Source organism: Eleginops maclovinus, chromosome 18 (genome assembly GCF_036324505.1).
Source record: "Eleginops maclovinus isolate JMC-PN-2008 ecotype Puerto Natales chromosome 18, JC_Emac_rtc_rv5, whole genome shotgun sequence".
Taxonomy (NCBI): Eukaryota; Metazoa; Chordata; class Actinopteri; order Perciformes; family Eleginopidae; genus Eleginops; species Eleginops maclovinus.
In genome coordinates this window covers 16619568-16645427 of record NC_086366.1, presented here as the reverse complement: position 1 = coordinate 16645427, position 25860 = coordinate 16619568, and the positions used below count along the sequence as shown (strand labels likewise).

At 40.2% G+C, this 25860-nt stretch overlaps 1 protein-coding gene across 1 annotated transcript in view; it reads left to right on the top strand.

Annotated features, from left to right (window-relative positions):
• The window catches only part of pitpnm3 (PITPNM family member 3), a 67106-nt gene extending 45611 nt beyond the window's left edge, over window positions 1-21495 (top strand). Inside the window, exons 6-21 of the mRNA XM_063906220.1 lie at window positions 282-471; window positions 1704-1826; window positions 2017-2204; window positions 5347-5504; window positions 6007-6177; window positions 11332-11526; window positions 11829-11977; window positions 13720-13836; window positions 15791-15907; window positions 15998-16146; window positions 16310-16459; window positions 16782-16965; window positions 17164-17292; window positions 17446-17716; window positions 17795-17924; window positions 18786-21495. Coding sequence (XP_063762290.1) covers window positions 282-471; window positions 1704-1826; window positions 2017-2204; window positions 5347-5504; window positions 6007-6177; window positions 11332-11526; window positions 11829-11977; window positions 13720-13836; window positions 15791-15907; window positions 15998-16146; window positions 16310-16459; window positions 16782-16965; window positions 17164-17292; window positions 17446-17716; window positions 17795-17850 — 2347 coding nt within the window. The 3' untranslated portion in view covers window positions 17851-17924; window positions 18786-21495. The remainder of the gene's footprint in view (window positions 1-281; window positions 472-1703; window positions 1827-2016; window positions 2205-5346; window positions 5505-6006; window positions 6178-11331; window positions 11527-11828; window positions 11978-13719; window positions 13837-15790; window positions 15908-15997; window positions 16147-16309; window positions 16460-16781; window positions 16966-17163; window positions 17293-17445; window positions 17717-17794; window positions 17925-18785) is intronic.
• The last annotated feature ends 4365 nt before the right edge of the window (window positions 21496-25860 follow it).

The window sequence follows — 25860 nt, the reverse complement described above, 5'->3', positions numbered from 1 at the left end:
TCCTTATCATGCTTGAGTACTCACACACACTCTCAGACTCACACAGACACACATCCTTGCCTCTAATCAGATAGAGTACATCATGAACAGATTAGATGAGATATTAATACATTATGGAAAGTCAAGGGGACATTACTGTGTATTAGAATCTGATGGCTCGCCTTTTACAAAGTTGAAGGGAACACTACTTAAGGACTTCCTTTAGGCGTAAAAGGATGCAATGTATTATCATTTCTTATCCTGTATTACATCTCTTATTATTACCCTTTTCGCTCTTCCAGTCTGAACCCGTACAGCTATGATGAGAGCTGTGTGTCCAGCAGCGTGGACCACCTGCCCCTGGCTGCTCTTCCACTTCTCGCTATCGTGTCACCTCGCTACCAGGATGCCGTGGCAACCGTGATTGCCAGAGCCAACCAGGTCTATCGCAGATTCCTGCAGTCAGAGGATGGCCAGGGATTCACGGGTCAGGTCCGTCTCACACTTGTTTTGGTTGGAGAGGCGAGGAAATGTCTTTCACCCTAGTCTCTCATCTTAAGTGTAATTAAAAAGGCAGGTAAAGCGCTCTGGCCGTGTCTAGAATAATTACTGTTCTTCTGCGGTTGATTTATTTGATCAATTAGCTCCTGAAGTTAAGCTGCTATAGCGCTTGTTTGAAATGCAAACCCTCAATTTGTTAAGTATTTAATTCATTAAATCTTTTTCTTTCCATGTAAGGCAATTACAGTAAAATCATAGGAGAACTGACAGAACATACAACCAACCACAAAGCACGTTAGTAAAGCTACTGGTCAATACAGTCATGATGAGACAACGAACCATAAGAGACAGACACTCAGGAGGTTGAGGTTCACAACCCTACAGGTATAGAAATAAATACACCAGCACTTGTTATTGCTGATTTGCTATTGCCAAAAGTTGTGGTTGCAATAGGTTGATACAGTCAATTTATGTTAGAGTTAGTATACGAAGTTGATATGTGATATTATAAGTTGTCCCCTTCCAACTTTATTTCTTTGACCTGAGCATTGTCCTTAAGTGGATGGTTATTATGTTTGTAATGTTCATCTGTGAGGATTTTCATTCTTGATTATTTAGTTTGGCTTCGGATACAGTAGTAGTCATATGGATCCACACTAGGAACACCTCTAAACTAACTAAGGAATTGAGGAAAAAAACATACTAATGAAGAATCCCTGTTGTGAAGAGAAAGGGAAGATAAGAAAAACACTACCGGGACCCTGTGAGATATTAGAGCTGTCAGAAAATCACATTATAACTTATTCAGAATTACAACTCAGGGTCCAATAAGAACGGTTTCCCACATGGCTGCTAGTAATTACAGTCTGAATAATATGTTGGGAAAGTGGCAGAAAAAAATGCTTGATTTGTGAGCTGATGATCCCCCACAATGCACCGCACAAGGAAGAGTCTGCTCACCGATGCACAACATTAAATTAAATTGTGTTGAATTGTGATGAGCAACTCTAGAATGTGTAGAAAAAAACAAAACAAAATAAGTATTGCAAGTTTAAACACAATTATACTCGTAAGTAACAGCACATCTGTATCCTAGTTATATATAGTCTTGAATTGGTAAGAAATGTTTTTTTGTATTCCTTTCATATAATTGTCCTCCTTCCCTGTCTGTGTGCACCATACTGTGTTGGGAGATTCACCTAATTATATATATTTCACGACAGGTATGCCTAATGGGTGACTGTGTGGGAGGTGTGCTGTGCTTCGATGCTTTGTGCTTTAGTAACCACCAGAGACCTGGAAGCCCCAACAACAGCAGCAAGGACAACAGCACTGAGAGCCTGAAGGTAGGAACTCACTGTTAAAGTTATAACATGATGATAATGGTGATGAATATGGTGATGCACTGGCTTGTACGAGCTTTACGAATCTTTTAACTCAGCTTGTAAAGCAAATACCAGAGTGCCAGCAAACAAACAAATATTGTAGAGTGTGTTAGGCTTTACAGAAGGTATATACTGTCCGTCTTCCTCTCAGGATAATTCGGGTCTACTGGGGGAGTCTAGCCTGGGTCTGAGTTCTAGCAAGAGGCTAAGTAAGAGCAACATCGATATCTCCGCCCCAAACGAAGGACACAGCCAGAGCGGGCCGCCACTCAGCCGCAAGCAGAGCGACTCGTATGACGGAGACACCTCGTCCACAGGCCAGCACAGCTTTTTTTCCAGGTAGGACCGTAGTTATGAAAATACCGCAGAGTTTGAAAATACAAGCCATTTTTTTTCTTGATAAATATTAGGTAAATATGGCTTCTTCTTTTTTTAATCAGGCAGATTTTTTTTATTTTTAGATTTTCATGAATGATTTATCCTCATTGAGAATACATACTATTCAAGTATCTCAATATGCAAATAGTAACAGATATTCTTTTGCTATATTTCAGTCATCATATTTCACATTTTTCTAAACTGGTGGCGCAACACATTCAGTGTACAGTCATGCACAAACACACACACACACACACACACACACACACACACACACACACACACACACACACACACACACACACACACACACACACACACACACACACACACACACACACACACACACACACACACACACACACACACACACACACACACACACACACACACAGGCCTATCATTTTAATCAGACTGCTTTAACACAGTAATGGTTTTTGCAGGATGGACCACCAAAATAAATCACATTTCACAGTTAATATTATATTTTTGGTCCAAAAGCAGTGTTCCAACTTCCAAACCTAGGAAAAACAGTAGACATTCTTTCATCCATTTCTGTCAAATACCATTGTTGATCACAAATGATTTCAGGGGATCAGATGAACTCCAGATTTCCAGTGTTTCACCCTGTCTCACTCCCGCTCTTTATCAATATTATCAGCTTGACTGCCCTTTCTGCCTACCTGTCTGTGATGGACTATAAATAGCCTGTTTTTGCCTTTGCCAGCCAGTTTGCTGGGGGGAAATTCAGCTGGCTGGAGGGGGTATATTTCCACATTTACTCACTTCATGCAACCAGTGTTCCCATTTCAAATCACATGCTCCACTAGGCTCACACCATCACAGTAACACAGGCACTGAAGAGAGAATCACATACTGTATATTCACAGTTACACCATATTGTGCTCATACTGTGCACCTCCTCTACCCTTTCACTTCTTGTTATAGCGATTAATCACAAGCCTTCCTTTGTGGTAGGTAACCTCCACTCCTGGATAAGCTCTTTTACCCAACTCCCAGCAGATATTCCCATTGAACATGGGGGCTTATTAAAGCTTGTTTTTACACACATTATCCCTCCTTTAGGACAGGCTTCTAGGATGGCTGTCTATCTCTGGTTTCTCCTTTTCACATGCATGTTTACTCTGCTTTGGCCCCGGCTGGGAATTGGCTGTGAGATTATCGCAAATGAATTTGACTGCCCAATCCATCTTGGTTAGGGATGTGTGCTTTGGCTAATTTCACTGATATTTAAACAAATGGTAAATAAAACTAACTTCCTATGTTGAGGAACCGACATAATTGTCTAAATGTAGATGTCTATTTAGTCTAAAATGATCAAAAAAAGGATTATGTGCACTCATAGCTACTAATAGGCTTTGTGAGTCTAATACCCATCAGGACTTACATGTGCAATGTTTTAGCTAAAAAGGTAGGCATCAGTGTCGGAGCGGGCGCATTTTGATACACATCATGTTTTCATTGCCGTTATCTCTCATAAAACCATGACAACCACCTCAACAATAGTGAGCCATATGTCATGTTTATTTAACATATTGGTAACCATCTGCGGTTAAATGACAAGTGCTTTAGTTGCTAAATGGAAATTTAGTCCATCCAGGCAAAAATCACACTTTACTTTCTATACCAGCAGGAAATGTTTGCTGAATGAAAAGTCCACTTGTTAAGAGAGATTAATAATTTGTATTAATTAAACATGTCAACATGGGACTTGAGTGTATTTAGTACAAAACATGCAGTTGCCCATACTTTTATTGTGCAAGTTCACTGTTCAAGATCAGAACTACTCGTACTTTCTTTGACAAAATGATTACATCAGAGGATAATTAGCAGCGGTAAAAACATTTTGGCAGACCAACAGACTAAACATTTTTTAATGGCATGGCACTAAGGTAGTAATAAGTGAAGCAGACACATCACGGAGGAGAGAAGACAAAAAACAAAATGTAAGTGGAAAGCAATCAAATAACTATTGATTTGGCTTTTAAAGATGGCAAGAGACTGTTGGCTTATACTTTCTCCCCATGCAGGACTTAATGGGAAATGTTGGCTCGCTAGATACCACAAAGATAACGTTGGACTGGCTCGGCTTCAAGGCTGTAGGCATGATGCCGCCTATGTCGGCTTAGTCATAAAGGCCCGGAACTGACAAAAAACTGAGAGTGTTGAAACTATCCGACCAAACATTTGTTCAAAAACAAAGCAAAAGCATCACTGACTCATCTGTGTAAACATTGAGACTTTCACCTTCCCTATTCCAACATACACAGTAATGTCAGATTCCCCCTTAAATAAAAGAAGTGTGTTTTCCTTTTTTTAATTACCTGAAGCATTTACCTTTTACAATCTATTATCACGTCCCAAAATACTTATCAAAGGATACTTGCAGTGTAAATTTGTAATTGGAGTCCCAGTTACATACTTAATGTCAGCGTTAAGGGAAAAAAGACCCAAGTGCAGTAAGGAGGAGGGATTCAGGGTTTAACAAAAAGCGAGCTTTATTCCAGTAAAAAGCTGTTAACAAAACACAAAACTAGAGTAGCAGGCAAAGTAAAAACAAAAGGTAAAAGTATTAAAACAAAACTATAACAAACCACAAAGGCGAAGTTGGATAAGGGAGGGCAGACGTTAATGATCAAGACATGACATGTAGTCCAACTCATGGGAAGAATGACGGGGGAAAAGCGATGACGAATGAACTAGGAGTTAAAGGAAAGACAAAACTAAATACACAAGGGTAATCACAGGACAAGACACAGCTGAGGAGGGGAGGAGAAACACAAGGGCAACAGGTGATCACAATGAGACAATCAGACACAGGAGGGCAAACACAGGAAGTGACACCAGACAAGACACAAGGAGGAAGATACATTTCAAAATAAAACTAACAAAAGCCCTATAACCATGACACTTAAATCGTTAAGACAAGTCAACTATCACTACATTATTGTTAAAATATTTACTATAAGCCAATAAGGATAGCGACTGACTGTCAGATCAAGCATCTGAACTCGATAAGTAAACAATTGGACTGGTAGGCCATGGGAACATACAAATAACATGCTACATTTTGTGTCCCCAGCCTTATGAAGGAGAATGTGGAGGTTCGTGGTGGCAGCAGCAGCAGTCTGGTGTTGAATCCTGGTCGATTCGACTTTGAGGTGGCAGACTGTTTCCTGCTGGGCTGCCCTTTGGGCCTTGTGCTGGCCATGAGACGCACTGTCCTGCCTGCCGTCCAGGGTGAGACACAAAAATGCATACCGTTTATTTAATTCTATGTTCTTATTATTAATGTGAACTTACCTGAAAAAAGTCTTGACTGCAATAATATGCAAAATCAGTGAAGTGACATACTTTAGCTGGATTGGTTTTTACTGAGAAATGATTCAACATTTTTCAGGATAGGATCAGTTGAAACAGATTTTCCCTGGAAAGAAATACACTTCATGATTTACAGTACAAGAAAATATTAGTATGTTTTTCCGCTCTACTTAATGTAGCACACAACAAGGTAACTGCAAGAAGGAACACTCATAGAGACATGGAGAACATGCAAATGAAGTGTTTATTTTGTTGCTCTCAAAGCAATAACATTAAAACTAAAAGTATTTTTCACCTGGAGATTGGTTCTGGTGTCTTCTCCTGTTTCCAAACCCCCTTTGTCATAAATTGCTTATGTTACACAGCTACAGTAAAAACTTCCCAATGGCTTTACCTCTCCATTGTTTTTTCTGACCCACAGTGAGCCAGCTGCATCCAGCCTGTTCTCAGATTTTCAACCTGTTTTACCCTTCGGACCCTTCAGCCTCCAGGCTGGAGCCGCTGCTGCAGCCTCTCTTCCACAAGTTGCCACCCTTTGCAGTGCCGCGCTACCAGCGCTACCCTCTAGGAGATGGACGCTCAATGCTCATAGGTAGGACGTGTGATTCGACCCTGGAAATCAAGATTGAGATCAGCGCCTCTTGAATATTTTATTGGTTGATCCATCTTCTGGTATAATTGTATTGCCATATTAATAAGCCTGTGAATTTTCTATTTCCAGGCTGCATGAAATGAATGAATGCATGAATTCTGTTGAGGCTAGATTCCAGCGGTTTAGAGATTCTATGATTTAGTAATGCGAATTATTACAGGCGCACAGGTGCAAACAGAGCATATATCCCATCTGTGTAAGCTTGCCCTGCAAAGGCAGAGCTAAATCCTGCCCCAACAGTCTGAAGATGGAAGTAATTATACTTCGATCTTCTTGGTATGCGGTAACTTAAGCCTGCCACATCTCTTAGATGATCCAGCACATTATATGCCATATTAATCTGCTAGATATGGCACCATACTGCTGTAATCTGACTGGAGGGCCTGGTTGAGTCTTTAATGAGCCAGTGATTTATTTATGCATGTTTTAGCCCACTTTTGGGACTTAGAGACCCGCTCTTAACATCACATTGCCTTGTTCCCCTGTGCGCCTGTGTCAACCTTCATCACTGGGAGAAAAGTAGGGCAAGAACTGATCGCTTTAATTTACAGTCTGCATGCCTGAACTCATTTTAGAAAATGAGACTTTGTGGGTACAAAAATCTGTATAACTAGAGTATTATTTTTTAATTTTATATAACTCTCAGACCAATACTTGGTGACTGTCCAATACTGCAGTAAAGGTGATGGAGTGTAAAGGCAGACACACAGTGTAGGCTTGCAGCTACACCAGGTTTTAATTACGGTCTGGAGTTCTTTTCCATTGATCGGGCATGGAAGCTGTCAAGTTCTGTATTAATTCAAAACCAAAGACAGATGCACATGGACACTGCAGACATACAGTGCAACAGGCTCACACAGAAGAAACAGGGGCACACATCAACCATCTCCTGCTCTGTAATATAGTAATTAGTTGTTATGAAGATCTGGAAAGCCAATGAAAACAGGCCCCTGTGGGTATGAAGTTGACAGCTTTTATTATGATGAATGCTGCTAATAGAGAGAAAACGAGCCCTCTTCCTATTGATTCCCAGCTATGGTCCAATGGGAAATATGATGGTAAAAGACAGAAAATGCGCATGAAGTTATTGTCATTTTTACCAGTATTGATCACAAGGTTAACAGTGCTTTAATGTTAAGATGGTGGTGTATTTTTTGCTCATCATCAAATTGTTTCCAAATAGGTAGCTCGTGTGAGTGGAGGCTGAGAGCGTGGCGAGGACAAGAAGGGAGGGGGCTGGGTTAAAAGTGTCTCTCCGTCTCTTTTAGTCACAAAGACATTTCAAGGCACCAGTGCAATCATCCTCCCTTACATTGTGATTTCTGTTGTCATCAGCTGTTTACCTTTCACCTTTAATTACAATCTTTATGTTTTCATAAAAGCCATTTCCTAGGCCTTTTTCCTTTTTAATCTATCTCTGTCAGCATTTTCCTGCTAGCCCTTGCAGTTTATTGATGCCCCTTATTCTGTCTCACCAGCATGACTTTTGAAAGTATATGTGTGTACAGTCAGTGGACCTTTCTTTCCTTCCCCTCTCTCTCTCTCTCTCTCTCTCACTCACTCACTCACTCACTCACTCACTCACTCACTCACTCACTCACTCACTCACTCACTCACTCACTCACTCACTCACTCACTCACTCACTCACTCACTCACTCACTCACTCACTCACTCACTCACTCACTCTCTCACTCACTCACTCACTCACTCACTCACTCACTCACTCACTCACAGAACATTTTCTCTACTTATTGTGCTGGGAAAAGCATCCAGAAACCGAAAGAGCATTAAGCCCGTCTAAGAGATAAAAAGCAATGCTTATTATTAATAACAGGTGTGTGTGTGTGTGTGTAGCATTGTGTTCTCTCAATACAATGCAAGGTCACCTTAAGAGGAAAACAAACCAAAACAACTTATTCTGCCTTTTGATTTATATATATTTTCTTCCCTGATTTTTCCTTAGATTTGATCAAAGTTAACCAAAGCTTTTTCTAACTGAGAGTATGGTGTGGGCATGACATTGTAATGTGTTCTTTGCTGTTAGTGCAAATAAGTGTTTTTAGTTTTTTTGTACTTCTATTTCTAGGTTGAAAAGAGAAAAAAGAGAAAAGAGAAATATGAAGCACACAAATTGTGATATTGTTATAGTTTTTCTTGGTTTTCTTTTCTGAGATTCTTGATTATTCATCAATAGGCTGGGAAATATATTGATAATATATCAATATTTTTATGTGAGACTAAATATCTTCTTAGGTATGTAATTGTCTTACATTAAATTTATGTCATTTTTGTTTTATAATTTCTTTATGATATCTACATAACACGTAATGATATATAATATTATATCAAATATACATAATGATATATAACAAAATGTGTGTAAATATTTTGTGAGAGCACACATAGTGAACCCTAAAATAATGTTGCAATATCGGTATTGAGTTATTTCATTAGAAATATGATGATATCCAATGTTCTTTATATCGGCCAGCCCAACGTATTGGTGTTGATTGTGTATGATTAAGGAGTGTGTGGCATGCATTGCCTTCAATTACTAAGAAACCTGAAAACTATCTTTGCAAAAATAATGATAATGATATAATAAATTAACCTGATTTATATTGCTCCTTTCAAATAGAGTTACAGAATGATTTACATAAAAACAGACTGCATTTAAATACACACAAGGAAGGAAATGAAGTAGAAATAAGCCACTTAGAACATAGAAAAACAGAGAGTAAAACAAACGTAGTAGTCATAAAACATAATTAACTTAAATTAATATACATAAAAACACAAAGGAATCTCAAAGAGCGGACAGAGTTTGCTGCCCTGATCTCCTCAGGAGGTCACTCCATGATCCAGTAGCTCTGACAGTAAAGGCTCTGGGTGGTTGGAGTGACCAATATCACAAATAATTCTGAAATAGCTTTTGTACTTCAGAGCAAGCAACTGAGTTTTTCCTTGGTAAGTCAAAATAAATGAAGAACATAAAGAACAAAGAGTAGTCCATGTTCATACTGTGATTGAACGCAATTCATTTGAACTTGCAGAGGAAAATAAATTACACAGTACCATCCTTGTTTATTTTAGAAGATAAATATTTTCACACTATTTAAACAAATTTAACCCTAAGCAAATCACTTTTACCCTAACCAACAAAATACTTTCTACCCCTGAACAGCAGACCCATTAGATGAAAAACATCCTCTCTAGCAATACTAAATCGATCACTGCGTGTCAGAGTCCATAACCTCCATCCTTACAGTCCATATTTATTGACCACACCTGATCTCACGTCTGAGAGGTTGGCTCTTAATCTGTCTTCAGCGGTGGTTGCCAACCCTTCACAGACCAAACACACAACATGTGGCTCCATCTGGAGGTTTATTTATAACTTATCCAGCAGGAAGCTGTGAAAGGGTTAATCTGCCAATTACCGGCCACTTCATGAAGCAAAACTGACTATTCTGGGTGATAATTGGATACATGCAACTACAAAAACACACCCATTTAAAAATGTTGAATGCAGGCAGGCACATACATCATCCAAGAGTGGAGCCACAGTCTGTAATGCTAATGTTTGTGTATAGTGAGAGTGGAAGTCATGCAAACACAATTGTGTGTGTTAAAAGACTGGTGCAGCACAATCCTCCAGTCGTTCAGGTAAACATTTGCAGGCACACTTATTTCATCTTGGCTCTCCCTAGCCTGCACCTGTTCCAGATCCCTGTACCTACCTTATATCCACTTGGTCACATCAGAAGACATCCCAGTGGATTGATACATATTGCATGCCAATGCAAATGGCATGTTGCTGAAGTGGGATCACAGGCAAATTGAGTCTTGGTTTGTTTATGACACACATACAAATATGTAGAGGCAGGGATGTGTTTTCTCACTTGTCACTTGGGGTAATTGGTGTGTGTGTGTGGGCGGAGCTATGTATGTGTGTGTGGCTGTGGGTGTGTGTCACTGGGGCTGAGTGATTGCCTAATGAATACCACCTGCATCTACCGGGGAATCTGTTTTGTTTGAGACAGGGAGAGAGGAGGCAGGGTGCTGACATTTCTGTTGACCGCTAAACCGCTAAACTCTTTCCACCATATAGTCCAGTACAGCAAGTCACTCAACAATAAAATGTATGTTAGCATGTATGTTTTATTGCAAGGGAAATAAAAACATCTTCAACTGCAGTACGGCTTCAAGTTTCCTCCTTGGATTCAGCGTGTCAGGCAGAGCCCTGTGTTCCCCTCTCTGTGACTACTTTAGCACTTGATAGTCACTGAAAAAAATATATAGATTACATTACTTTTACGCTGTGCAACACAGTGGTAGAATAGAGTGGCTCATTCAGAGATGAGTCAAGAGCCACAGCAACAACAAGGTCTTGGTAACAGAATAATGAGCACTCTCTAGAGTCTGGCTAGAAGAAACACTGAGTTTCATAACACAGGTAGGAAGAGGGAGACAGTTAGAGTGTTCTCAAAGAAAGAGAGTGACATGATGACACATAACTTAAAAATATACATACAACAAATAAACAAGAATGATATCCACAAGTAGACATTTTAAATACAGAATAATAATATATATAAAGAAATACAATGCCGAAACATACATTTCCATTTCTACCTATGTGATTCTGTATCAAAGGGAATAACGCGTTTTTCCATGATGTGTGATGAGCAGGTCCCTAGGGAAATGTTTAATTTTCCTACAGTGTTAGCGCAAAACAAATAAGCAGGAGATGTGTCTGGATGGTACTGCGGCAAAGAGAAACCTCTACAGATAAATGATTCTACCTGTCAACAGAAGCCACAGCAAGATGTTTTTCAGGACTTCTGCAGTCAATACAATTGGATTCAACCCATGGAGCGTGGGAGCAGTTTTTATCGTTGTTATGGTGCTTGTCTTTTGTTTTCCCTGATAAATAGCAAAGGAAGTCAATACATAGCATCTTATTAGGCAAAACAACAGCATTGATTTAAAGACCTGTTTTGAGGCCAGTTGATTGTTATGTGATCAAAGCATTTCCTTATCCTCCTTTCTGTTTGTCCTTGACTTTTCTCTCCTCCTCTCACCCTCCCTAGCGGAGAGTATCCAAAGCCATCCAAATGTGTTTTTGGAAGGTGGAAAAACTCCTGGAGGTCCAGCTTCACAGACGTCCTCTGAGACAAAGCCTGAGGGAGGAGAAGAAGAGGGAGGTCGTAGAGCTAGCATGACCAGTGTCGAAAGTGAAATGTCAATTTGCTTCATGGGCCAGCTGGGAAACACCATCACTAACAGTGAGTGGGAGGGAGAGAGGGTGAGAAGCTGCACTGGCTTGTCTCATGTATTCAGGTTCATGAGGTTCCACAGCTTTTAAGTTGACCTCATATTTTCACATGTTTATGATTGTGTGTGTGTGTGTGTGTGTGTGTGTGTGTGTGTGTGTGTGTGTGTGTGTGTGTGTGTGTGTGTGTGTGTGTGTGTGTGTGTGTGTGTGTGTGTGTGTGTGTGTGTGTGTGTGTGTGTGTGTGTGTGTGTGTGTGTGTGTGTGTGTGTGTGTGTGTGTGTGTGTGTGTGTGTGTGTGTGTGTGTGTGTCAGTTTCCAGTAGCTGGTGGGGCTCCAAGAGACTCGATTATGCTCTGTACTGCCCTGATGTGCTGACTGCCTTCCCAACAGTGGCTCTGCCTCACCTTTTTCATGCCTCCTACTGGGAGTCCACTGACGTAGCAGCCTTTGTTCTTCGGCAGGTGGGAAAACCTAGTTAACACTTATTGTTTTTTATCACAGATTGAGAAATGAATGTCTCAGTAATAAGTTTGCAAAAATTAAAAAGTTATTTTGTGAGCATTCTGAAAAATATTAAACATTTACCAAAACAATTGAACCATTAGTGTTGTGTAGGTGCTGTTCGAAGAGAGAACACCATGGGTTCAGCTACTATCCATGAGTCATGTAATGTGAATCTACAATGAAGAACACACTTTGTGATAAAGGCCCATTTACCTCGCCTATTTTAGTCTAGATAAATCATGTTCAAGATTGTGAGGATTGCAGTGGTCTGCAAAATGAAAGGAAAGGATCATGATCAAGAGGTCTGCATACTTTATCAAGTGCAAATATGTTTAGGATTCATCTCATGCTTCACAGCTGAGCCTCATAGCAGAGGGAGCTGTTTTTTTCATAAATGTTTGATTTTAGGACTGAAATCTGAACAAATCTTACCAGGATTAGGAAGTTTATACTGGTTTATATATAATGGTATGACTAAAATCTGCTAAATTCAGAGGTTAAGAAGTTCCAACTCTTTTACGACTGGTTAGCATTTAAAGCTACACATGTCGTCTGAGCTAAGTAGTTAGTGTTACATCCACCATGTGTCTATAGCTGCCATTATCCTCAGAAACTAACATGGAGCAGGCCAAAAATAATAAATAAATAGGACCAGTGTATCACGTCATTTCATATAACAGCCCTTTAAAACATTGGCTTTGATCTTGATTATATTAAAACAGAGGGACTAGTGAGAGGAATAAAAAACACATAGAAAAAATAAGCATTATTGACGCCATCAGGAAAGCCAGATCATCATTTTGGTTCAGTGGTTGGCAGGTCCACTTGACGCTGATTCATATTAAATAATCATCTTGGAGTTTAAGGGCTGCATGGAAAATAATTTGTTAAAGCTAATTATTTACTTTTCTCACAGTTCAAACTTACTTTATGTGAGAAAATGTCTTCTAATGTTATGAAACAAATAGCCTCTGTATTTCTAAGAGTGGGGAGTGATATGCATGGCTTCTTTCAAGTAGAGTAATTTTATTCAAGTACTCCAAATCCCTCTTTCAGTCCTTCAAATGTGCCGGTGTTGCTCTAGTCACAAAAGGTTTCCATTTGATTGTGATTTATGATCCCTGACACAGGTTTTGGTCCAAGGCTTAATTTGGTAAAACTTATATGTTATAATTCTTACGGAAATGGTACTGACATGAGACTATTAGGTTATTACTTAAAGAAAAATAACTGTTCTGTGTGCTTAACTGAAGGATGTGATCTGATGTGTAAGGGGTTGTTCTTCAGTGGAGATGTAACTAAATACTGTATATCCCTCCAGTACAATTTTGAGATACTTGTAGCTAGCTTGAGTTGTATTCTACTGCATCTGAGATACAGATATTTGTAAATGTTTGCTTAGCCACATTTATTTGACAACATTATCTCAGATTCATATAAAATTAAATTGATCAATACTAATGCATTAGTTATTATAATCAAGGAATATAATATACTGTACATTATTCTGCAAAATGAGCACTTCAAATATTAATACTTGATGTTTATTTTGATGTTGTTACTTTTTTACACTCAGTTGCGTAAAATATTTTCAACCCAAAAGTTTGCTTGTTACAGGGTGTTGCTGTCTGTAGGTAAAATATAAGTATTTCTTCTATCCCTGCTGCTCTTATATATGCATGTGTTTATTTATTGACAGCTCATGCGATCTGACTGCTCGAAGACCCAGGAAGCGGACAGTTTGGGCTCTGCTCTGTTCTCTCCCTCCAGCCCACGTGAGAAATGGCTCAGAAGGAGGACACATGTCAAACTTAGGGTAATGAATTATTTTGCTGAATAAACTTTTGACCCAGTTGACTCTGCTAACAGCAATATGAATTTATGGCTGCTCATTTAACTTTTAAAAGCTGATATTCAAACCTTACGTGAAAGAATATATGAATAATTTAACAAAGCACTTTACACAGCCTCAAAAAAAATTGTCCCTGAGGTGCCTCTCGTTCTAAGAATCACACCCACCCACACAGAGCCGAACACCAGATACTTTTCGTCTGCCGCAATGGCCTTGCATTCATTTATATCAAAATAGAGGTTTCTTTCACTGCCGAGGTTGTAGTGTTATACTGAATTTATTTTAAAACTCCCAAAATTTTACCTTGAAGCATGCAGATACACACAATTACTTGATGCGTCGGGGCCATACAGAGAGGAACAATCCCAATCCCATCATGCTTCACAGTGTTCTTTTTATCTGCCTTCTTCAAAAGGCAAGCATTTATTGACTGCTTACTTTTCATATTGCTATTATTAGAACTATGTTACCAGAGTGACATGGAAAAATGTCTGTATCTGAGTCTGTGAAGGTCTTTCTCAGTGTCTTCTTGCCACAGTGACGTGTTTCTTATGTAAGAGCTCAAAGAAAACAACTCTGAAAAAGTTGCCTTTTATTGTATTTGATTGAGAATGTGGAGCTTGAAAGATGCTGCATGCTGATTCAATCAGGGCACAGCCTGCTCATCTCATGCAGAGTGATACTATTCAATGAGACTTGGCTTCTTTGTCTGATGTTACTTGACTTGGCAAGAAGAAGTTTGTCACAGCTGTAGAGGGACCACTAGTGTGGAAGTTGCTTCATATACATGCTGCTCTCTCGCATGCGGGTATCCACACCTTGTTTGTGAGTGGATGGTAACACTGATGCGGATGTAGCTTACCTGTATGACCACCCGGAGTGAATTGTTTCGGGAAACTACGTGTTGAAAACTGCAAGGACTCACACAGTCACACAGTAGCTGTGATGTTTTTTGTATTTTGTTTGGATGTCCAGGTATGTGCATATATGGTTTGCTTAGTCTGCGTGCTTGCTATCAGTGAATCAGTAAGTAGAACCTCATGCTGGTAACAGCTGGAAATGTTGAACTTCTTTGGTGGATGTCACATCCATTCAATCAATTATCATTAGCCAATGTGGTGAAACAGTAGAATACAAACACAACATGTTTGATCTCATCAGCATATCTTAAATAGGAAGATGCTCAATTAAGTTTCTAGTGATTGTTGTCGATAAACTGCAGTGCATTTTCAAGTCAACAGAATATCATCGCAGGATCCAATAAAAATCACTGCAAAAAATATAGATACCGTTATTTTGTTTATCATTTATCACTATATCCACAGGAAAAAAAAGCACATTTTAAGTTGCGATATTGCTGTATTTGGAAGAAAAAGCAAGGTGTTGATTAAGATCATGTGTGTCAAGCAATAATCTCAGGAAAAAAGAAAACAGCCAAATGAAGTAAACAGCAAAGAATTAGTGGGCTTGTAATATGTTTTTTTTTTAAATGCAACCTTTTCAGCATGAAGAGAGAAGAGTAGTGTATCTGCTTGTTTATCAAAGAGCTCAACAAACGGAGGAAGAACAGAGCAAGACAAGGGAGCTTTATAGAGAGTTAACACACTTGAAGGTCTTACCTCAGAGGCATTTGATTGGAAACACTCTACAACACACACACCACGTATTGTAGTGATTGATTGCTAAACATTTGCTGATTGATCGCGGCTTGGTTGTCGAATCCTCTCCGACCTTTTGTCAATAGATTGCTCACCAATCAATCGATTTGTTATTGATTGGTGATAATGGATGTTCATTTTTTAACTTTGGATCATAATGTGTTGAAAGAAAAATCAAAAACTCAAATTTCACACACTGTCAACATTCTCTGTTTCCTAACTGAATTGTGTTTTGTGCTCCTTTTTTGTATTTACTGCAGAACGTCACTGCCAACCACAGGGTGAATGATGTCATTGCGACCGAGGATGGGCCACAAACGCTGGTTGGTCGCTTCATGTACGGCCCCTTGGACATGGTCACTCTGACCGGAGAAAAGGTGAAACGCAGCACATTGCCCCAGATACACTTATCTATTGGTATAAATGTTTTTTAATCTCCAACCTCTTGACTCATCCTGCCTTGTTAGGTGGACATCCTGCTAATGACACAACCTCAGTCTAGTCGCTGGGTGCACTTTGACACCGATGTAACCAACAGCAGCGGCAGAGTGACATATACCATACCCAAGAGCAAGAAGCTGGGCCTAGGAGTATATCCAATTAAAATGGTTGTCAAGTAAGCATTTCATAGCATGTCATAGCATTGAGGAGAGCATTGTCAAATTAGATCCTATATTTGTGCCCTATTGGAGTTTGGCTATAGTGAAGTTTTCAAGGCCATGAAGGGAGTTAAACTCGGTATAGCAAATGCATTCTCTCTTTCTTATTCTATACAACAGGGGCGATCAAACGAGTGCAGAGGCCTACCTCACTGTGTTGCCACGGGGCATGGAGTGTGTGGTCTTTAGCATTGATGGCTCTTTTGCTGCTAGTGTGTCAATCATGGGCAGTGACCCCAAGGTCCGCCCCGGAGCTGTTGATGTCGTCAGGTAACAAGCAACCGCCGCCGTGTGTGTGTGTGTGTGTGTGTGTGTGTGTGTGTGTGTGTGTGTGTGTGTGTGTGTGTGTGTGTGTGTGTGTGTGTGTGTGTGTGTGTGTGTGTGTGTGTGTGTGTGTGTGTGTGTGTGTGTGTGTGTGTGTGTGTGTGTACATGGGATTCACATTTTCAGAGATGGACTGAAAGGTTTAGAGAGATATGCTTTCAGTCGCCCACCAGCAATTATTGCATTAAGCATGTTGTGTTTGTTATAGTACAACAGCCGATCAATGGTGAACGCTTTGACTTGTTTGATGTTTTGTATTCACATGCAGGCATTGGCAGGACCTGGGATATCTGATCATCTACATCACCGGCCGCCCTGATATGCAGAAGCAGCGTGTGGTATCCTGGCTCTCTCAGCACAATTTTCCCCACGGGATGATCTTCTTTTCTGAAGGCCTGGTTCATGATCCCCTGCGGCAAAAGACCATCTTCCTCAAGAACCTCATACAGGAGGTACTGTTCTGAGACAAACAGTTGTACTGAGCACGTCACCTTTCTTACAAAGCATTTAAAACAGTTTAGTTCTCTGCCCTAAATAGATTTAGATTTCTGTCTTTTCACATTACTCTTTTGCAAGCTAACAGGGCTGTAACCCTGAGTCGTGGTAATTCGAAATGCCATACTCTGACTGATAATTCCTTCTGTCACCAGTGTCACATTAAGATCAACTCTGCTTACGGCTCCATGAAGGACATCTCTGTTTACAACATGCTTGGCCTCTGTCCCTCACAAATTTATATTGTTGGCAGACCATCGAAGAAGTACCAAAATCAGTGCCAGGTATGTCAATTTCTATCTTATTTTCCTTTTTACACCTTCATTGTTTTATAGCAATTTGTTGCAATTCTTCCAATTTCATTTGAAAGTCTTTTTTGTCATTTACTTTAATCTCTCCTTCTGGTTTTTTAACCCTTTTTTGGGGGGTATATGTAGTTCCTGAGCGAGGGCTACGCAGCTCACCTTTCCACCCTTCAGTTTGGGCACAGAGCCAGACCCAAGAAATCCCCTTCAGTTCGTATGGTCCTGAGGAAGGGCTCATTTGGTCTCTCAGCGAAGCCTGACTTCCTGTGTAAGCGCACCCACCTGCGCAGGACCATGTCGGTGCAACAGCCAGACCCACCCTGCACATCCAACCCCAAGCCTGAGCGAGCTCAGAGCCAGCCGGAGTCAGATAAAGACCACGGGGGAGGAGGGGGAGGAGGAGGTGGAGGTGGAGGTGGAGGTGGAGGTGGAGGTGGAGGTGGAGGTGGAGGTGGAGGTGGAGGTGGAGGTGGAGGTGGAGGCGGACTAGGACCATGGGGACGGCCCTCCATACATCGTGGAGACACAACCCCCTGACGTCAAAAACGAGATGGAAGGATTGAAAGAGGGTAGACGAGGAGAACAAAGAGGTCATAGTGTCCTGGGCCAAGGTGAGATTTTGTGTTTAAATGTTGAGGATTTAAAGAATATTTCCAGGTTCTAAAAACTTTTCTTATTATAGTTATTTTGTCCACCATTCTTAACAAAGAAACATTCCTTTGCACTCTAGCATAACCAAATTCAGACAGTTGATCTTGTACTACAAGAAATAACCACTTAAATGTTAGGTGTGCAACCTGTGATCACCTGTATCTGCACAGTATGATGTGTCTCAGAATCAAATTTAAATTTGCAAAAAGAACACAATTCTAATATTGCCTGTAAGCGATGTCAATGTGTGGTTGATTGTTTTCCATTAAAGAATAACAACACCTGTTATTTTATTGCAGCCTTTCTCATTTTACTGTACTGCATCATCTGTTAGGCCTTTAAGGAGCTCGATGCTCCGCGTAGCTTTGAAACAGATTGATTTAATAAGTCAATAAACACCCACCTTCATTAGATAATGTTTTTTGATGTACCTGATACATTATAGTCTTTACACTTTAGTCACAGAGCTTTTTTGTACTTATAAGGTAGGGTCTAATAGTGCAACATAAACAAGGAAATGATGAAGGAAGCACTGCAGAGAAGTAACAATGAGACATTTTTCTGGGCACCTGCGTAAAGGAATGTTATTGTAAGCTGCTCTCTAGAAGGACAGAATGTAGATTTGCCTATGATTATGATAACGCAAGTTCTGATGAGCTACAATACAATGTTCTCCCATTCTTGAAATTGACTAGAGTTGGACATAATGTCTGCGCAATTATGAATATTAAAGCCAAGTCACTGTGAGAGCATGTCTGAACAATATGCTGATGCACAACACCCCAACAATAATGACTATTATTTTCTATATTATTTGACAGTGTCACCTGCATCTACTGTACATTGGATCCTCTGCTGGCATTGCTCCTAGCTCAGCTTTACCTCATGCTTGGCCCTACACTCTGCCCTTTTTTATGACCTGCTTGGTGGATTGTCACTTAATGTTTGTGTTTGAGCAGTGCAGGGGACAGCAATGATGTTTTGCAAATGTGTGTTTTGAGCTCAAAATGTGTCTCTTTGTCAAATCAAAGCAATGTACTTCATATTCATTCACACACACAAGCTTCAGAGGATGAAATCTGTGGAGACGATGATGACTCTGAACCCGTTGAGTCTTTGCAACAGAATATGGGACATCTGTGCTGACAGGCGTTCATGAAGACTGACTCCGGTTCCTGCACTGATGTGAATACTCAACACATGTCATCCCTGTGTGGGCCTCTGGACACTGACATTTAGGTTCAAGCTGCGCACAAGCTCTGCAGTTTTGAACCCTAAAGATCTGACCTCTGCCTCTATTTCAATCCCACTGTTAGATTTCTCCCTCGCGTTGTGGCCGGCTTACTACCCCCTCCCGTCCCCTTGACCAGTCTGGCAGAACAGGCATTTCAACACCCGCCTATGATTGGGTCTACAGCTGCTGCAGCACGTCTCTGCCCCTGAGGTCGCATTTGCACTATTGAAGTGGTTTCTCAATTTAGCTGTGGTAATTGCTTCAAAACAAAGAGTTGTATTTGTATTTTATCGTATTTGTTTTTTCTGCAGATTGTGCACTGTTGGTTACTCTAACTAATAGAACATTTAACTCAGATAGTTTGTAGGAAAGTGTTGGTTTGACCAAAACATGTTTACAGATTGATGGATGTAAAAAGTGATCAGAACTTGTTAATGACAGTGTAATTATCATTATTAACGACAGTAGTTTAGTTGGTTTGTAGTTGCATTAGCTTGTGGGACATTGTACAATACGTCGTAGTTCTACAAGGATGTCTTTGCATCCATTTACTGCAGTGGAACCAATAGATTTGTGATGAAATCTGATCCTGTCCAGTGGGCGTGGAAATGAGTCTTACTGTGGTCATGTTAAAAACTCTTTGCAAGTCAAACTTATTTTTCTATGAGGAAATATTGTAAATACAAATATTTTCAATGTATGTTTTTGAACCTTTTTTTTACTTTACAATTAATTTTTGCCTTAAATTGTATTTGATGTTGTGTAGAGATTTAAATGATTTAATTTGTTTGACCAAAGCATCACATTTACTGTTACTTCATGAAAAAGTGCATTTAATCTAGTTGATTATTTACTTCCAAATGTTTTAGACAATGTTTATGTGTGTGTACGTGTGAGTGAGTGAGTGTCTAGGTAATTGTTGTAGAGTTGTATTTACTGTGAGCATAAAGACAGCTATGACACATACACACACTGCAGAGAAACCAGAGGACATAAGAGGCCAGTGTTAACATACCTTTTCTTTTCAGGGCTGAGTGTGTGTTTTATAGACTTGGATTGAAGCAGTGCGTGAGATGATTACTTAGTCAAGGTTTTTATACCTGCTATGAAAGGGAAAAAGGCTGATGAGTTCTCCGGGTGTGTTTAGCCGAAAACCTGCACAGCAAAGTGGAACGTGCCAGCCAGCAGAGAGCTTTCTTACCTTTTTATTTCTTACCTTGCTATCTTCCTTTAGAGCTGCCCCTGTAATTTTAGTGCATTATTTTGTTATTATATAATATTGTAGAAACAATACTGACATACTTAACTTCATTTTGTTTGGGAATAAGATTGTTAATAATGAACCATTGTTATAAAAGCATCAATATGGTCATTTTCATTAATGCAACTTTAAAGTGGTTAAAACAAATAGTGATATTTTACTGCCATGATGATAACATTGAGGAGTTCACTATTAAAGCTGGGCTGCATTTTAGAACAACAATCTTAGCAAATGGCAAATGATGATCTAATGGTTAAATTGATGATAGTTCTGTGCATGTTCATTATTGGATAAAGTTAAGTAATGGCAATCAATTGTCATCTTTGGTATAAATTGTATACCATAAAGTACCATCAATTCTACCAGCAAATGTTGACTAAATGCACATCAGTAATTGAATTTATGATAACAAGCTGTTTTTTCAATGTTAAAAATACTATAAATTATATATATATATATATATATATATATATATATCGTTATTTAAGATTGTGACTTTACCTCTTACCTTTACCTTACACATTCACTCATTCTCATGGGAATCATATTTATTCCAGCTTCATCTTGATACTGACGGCAAATAATCAAAATATCACAGAAAATAACTGGAAATATCAAACAATTTAAAAATATTGCATTTATCGAGAGATTGTGTCACTAAATGATTGTCTTAAAATAAATATAACAAACCTCTATTTAAGTACTGATAGATGTTTTCAACTAGTATTCACCATTCATGACTTAACTATTAGGTATTGAAATAATTTGCCATTTGTTAACAGTAGGTGTAACTATAAGGATTATTAAGTCAGTTGACTAATATTGTGTTGCAGCATTTATAAGAAAACGTTATATTTTTTTGTGTGTTCTTGTGTTTGGTATTAGACACTGGCCAATGAAGAGAAAACTCCTGGCTTCACTGCTGCAAAGTATATTGTTTTGTACAGATCCCCTAGTGACCAATATGTTATTGTGTTTATTGGACTAAGTCCATCTTTATTGCATAAATAAAGATATTTCACAGTTGAAGAATTTATTTAGCTCCAGAGCTTTGTGTTATTATTCCTTTTACATTATTGATATCTGGGATTTAAGCTTGATTTACTTCAAGACCAGAGTTCATATGAGGACATCGGACTTACTGTAAGTATAATAATCTTTTTATGTGGACATGCATTTAAGGGCTTACTGGGTTGTAGAGTCACATTAAGAAAAACTCAATCAGATTTTGTTTTTTCATCCTGAATAAAATGACTTGTTGATCAGCAGGTCTGTACTTAAGCTGAATGTTAAGATTAGCGTGTTGGAAAGTTATCATTTGGAAATGATCAGTTAGCATGATGCATACTGTAGCTGATTTCATGTAAACTGTCTGTAACAAACACAATACTTTTATGATATCATCGTAAAGGTGTTAAATTAACACCGGGGCATTAACTCAGTTTGTAAAATAGGTAAGTGCCAGAAGCATGTTGAGTCTTCATCTGCTGAGTTTGCAGCTTTTATATAAATGCCCTTTATTGAACATTATACTGAACAGATCCTGAACATATGAGCCATTATATCCAATCTTTGCATTGCCTTAAACGCAGTTAGGTCACAAGGACAATTACCTTTATCTTGAATCTGTATAAAACATTTTTCCTACCATATGCATCTGGTTTAATGAGCTGGAGCTGGAATTCTGAAAGAAACATTTAGACATCATTGGTAACATATGGTCTGGGAAAACAGGAGAATAAATTGCTCCCATGGGAGAGGAAGGACTGCTATTTTCTGATACTGCAGGCTTCTTTATTCGCATGAGGATTAGAGTCAGAGTGATGGCAGGGATTTAAGTGATTAATATTTAGCAACCGTTACTGGCTAAAAGTCCTTTAATTTGTGTCCCTGTGCTCCCCGTTGTTATGACCGTGTGCGAACGAAATCAGTGTAAAAAAGGCACTATCTTTGTTTTTCTCTTCTAATTTGTTCTTTCCCCCTATGATTCACTACTTAAGCTGATCAATATCTTGAATCAAGGACATTTTCTTTTGAGACTCTTTAGTAAGAGTGTACTGACGCTATTTTACCAATCAAAAAGGCGCTCAAGTGCCTGCTTCCTCGGGGAGTGTGCTCTTTATTGTGAACAGCATGATTAAGTACAGGGTCTTCTTGTAGCATGTTCGTCACCACCACCTTAAGTTCTGAACAGATCCACCTGTCACACACATATGCCTACATACTATACATACACTTACAATCATACACCTTGTTATCTGTATATCAGTGCATACACTGTACAATCGTGGACCCGTACACAGTCTGTTGTATCCGGCTGATTTTATCCTCAATCTGGTGTATCACTTTGTAAGCCTCTGCAGGACAATATATACATTATAAAACCTGTATATTTGTATAGTCCCCTTTAGTAAATTAGATTACATTGATACAGTCAGCATCTATATGTACTGTATGTCTCTATTGGAGCATCCCTGATTTCCACGCTTGCTTTTATAATGCTTCTTTCTTTATGAGGTGCTGCTGCTGCAGATGCATGGCAAAACATAGCAGGCAGCAGTGTTCTATAATACATAAAGTGCCCTCTATTTAACATAACACCTGTGAATTTGGACTACTGTTCAATGAGTACAAACTGATGCTTCAATATGAAAGAAACCATCATCCTTTCTTAGTTAACTCAGTTTATCCTCTGCCATATAAAACAAGTCAGTTACCTAGCAGCAACGTAACACTTACCATGACCTCTAGCTCTGCCTGGCAGACACACCACTGAATCAGCCCTATTGTCATTCCAAAACAGAAAACAAAGGTTTAATTTGTCCTGTGATCTGGCAGCTGATGTGAATGCCAGGGCAGCGATGAGGAAAGCATTACAATCTGAATGGATGAACAGGCCAGAGCAGGGGGGGGGAGAAGAGAGAGAGAGAGAGAGAGAGAGAGAGAGAGAGAGAGAGAGAGAGAGAGAGAGAGAGAGAGAGAGAGAGAGAGAGAGAGAGAGAGAGAGAGAGAGAGAGAGAGAGAGAGAGAGAGAGAGAGAGAGAGAGAGAGAGAGAGAGAGAGAGAGAGAGAGAGAGAGAGAGAGAGATTTTGATTTTGATTTTTCAAACCACTTTTATTCACAGATAAATTAAACACTCCACATTAGAAACAAAAAACAATTCAAAACAAAAAAACAATTCAAAACAACTTCAATTCAGGAATTGATTGAAAACCAGCTCATCATTCTCCACTGAAACCAAAGCATTTTTAAAGCACCACATGTTTTGAAACTCCCCCACATTTTCTGTCAGACGAAAATAATTGAAATCAGTTTTGACCCTCGCTCTCACCATGCATTTGAAAATCAGTACAGCATTACAGGCCATCGAGGCCCCAACTTTATTTCTCCTGCTGAGGTAGATGGCCATTTTGGCCTGGCCCAACAAAAAATTCAGGAGCTGACATTTCACCTTTTGTTTCTGGGTGTACCTGTACCCAAGGATAAACACTTGGGGGGAAAAAACCTCACCAAACAAAACAAACATCTGGGTCAGTAACTGAAAGAGACAAAGGAGTCGATCACATTCTGAGAAACAGTGGAAGATGGTTTCCCTTTGGTCACAGAACGGACAGGTGTCAGAAACAGCCGGGTTGATCACTGAAACAAAGGCATTGACAGCAACCGCGCCGTGCAGAATCCTCCACTGTAGATCCCCCAGCCTCTTTGTCAGCGGGGGCTTGTACAGCGATCTCCACTCAGGCCTCTGAGTCTCAGTCAGGGCCAGGTGGGCTCTCCACCGGGTGTCCACTCGGCCCTGCAGTCTGCTCTGGTTTAACACTTTGGTCATTAAATAATACATCCTTTTGTTGGACATGGTGCTAAACTTAAAATCAGTGACATTATTAAACCTTAACAGAAAACTATCACATGTGACGTCAGGAACACAAAGTATCTCTGGAAAAGAGTCATTTTCATTTGGTTCAGTAAGTCCGTTACAGAAAGCAACAGCCAGTGCCAGTTCTGGGTCGCTGAGCTGCTGTTTCCACCCACTCAGCAGGAGGCCGGTCACTCGGACTGACCTGATGCCCAAACGTGCCGCCAGGCCCGCAGCATTGTCCAGGCGAGGGCCACACACCTCAAGCACATGTCCCAGTGTGAGGATCTTCTCTTCACAGAGTCTCTGCTGTAGAGAAGGCCCTATTCCACTCAGAAAACGAGTCCCGTGGACCACCGGCTCTTTGAGGAGCCAGAATAAAGAGGCACAGTTCTCCGTTCTCTCTTTCCGGAAAAGCCCCCACACCTTGAAAAGTCCCTTGTAGAAGCATGAGAGGTTGTCCAAGTGTACTCCTTTAATGTCCATTAGGAACAGCGACTCAGCCAGGCCCAGCCCTCCACAGCGCTCCAGTACAGCACGAGCCACGGGTCTCCATACCAGGTCAGCAGGTCCAGTCAGGAACCTCTGGACGAAACGGAGCCTGAACGCAGCCCCTCTGCTTGCCAGGTGAACCAGTCCATGTCCCCCTTCTTCCTTTGGCAGGAAAAGGACGCTCTGCGGGACCCAGTGCATGCGGTCCCAGAAGAAATCCACCATTAGCGCCTGCACCCTGGACAGCAGGTTTACAGGCGGGTCTGAACATGCCAACCGGTGAGCCAGCATGGAGGAAACAAGGTTATTCAGAATCAAAATACGCCCCTTAAAGGAAAGTTTTGGAAGGATCCACTTCCACTTCTTTAATCGGCCTTCCACCTTTTCCCCGAGCCCGTCCCAGTTTTGTAAACAAAAGGTCTCGTCACCGAGATAAACACCCAGGTACTTCAACCCTCCCCTCTTCCAAACAAGGCCCCCAGGTAAAACTAGACCATGAAAGTGGCCTGCCCCTACTGCTAAGGCCTCACTCTTCCCCCAGTTTACCCTAGCAGAAGACAACTAGCTAAACACACCCACAGTATCTGTTAAAGCATTGATATCCTGTTGAGTTTTTACAATGACAATTACATCGTCTGCATACGCAGACAATTTAAGAATGTGATCGCAGCCAGGAAAAGAAAACCCATGTAGCTTGGACCTAAGGTTGTGTAGGAGAGGCTCTATGGCCAGGGAGTACAGCATCCCAGACAAAGAGCAGCCCTGTCTGACTCCTCTCTCGGCTTTAAAAGGAGCACATAAACTACCGTTAATCTTCAGTACACTCTCAATGTCCCTGTACAAGACCTGGATCTTGGCTATCAGACCAGAGCTGAACCCAAAAGCCTCCAGCGTCTGCCACAAGTACTGGTGCTCAACTCGGTCAAAAGCCTTTTCTTGGTCCAGAGAAATCAGACCAAGCTTACAGCCCAATGAACTGGAGAGGTCCAAAACATCTCGAATCAGAGTAACGTTGTCAGTTATCAACCTGCTGGGTACACAGTATGTCTGGT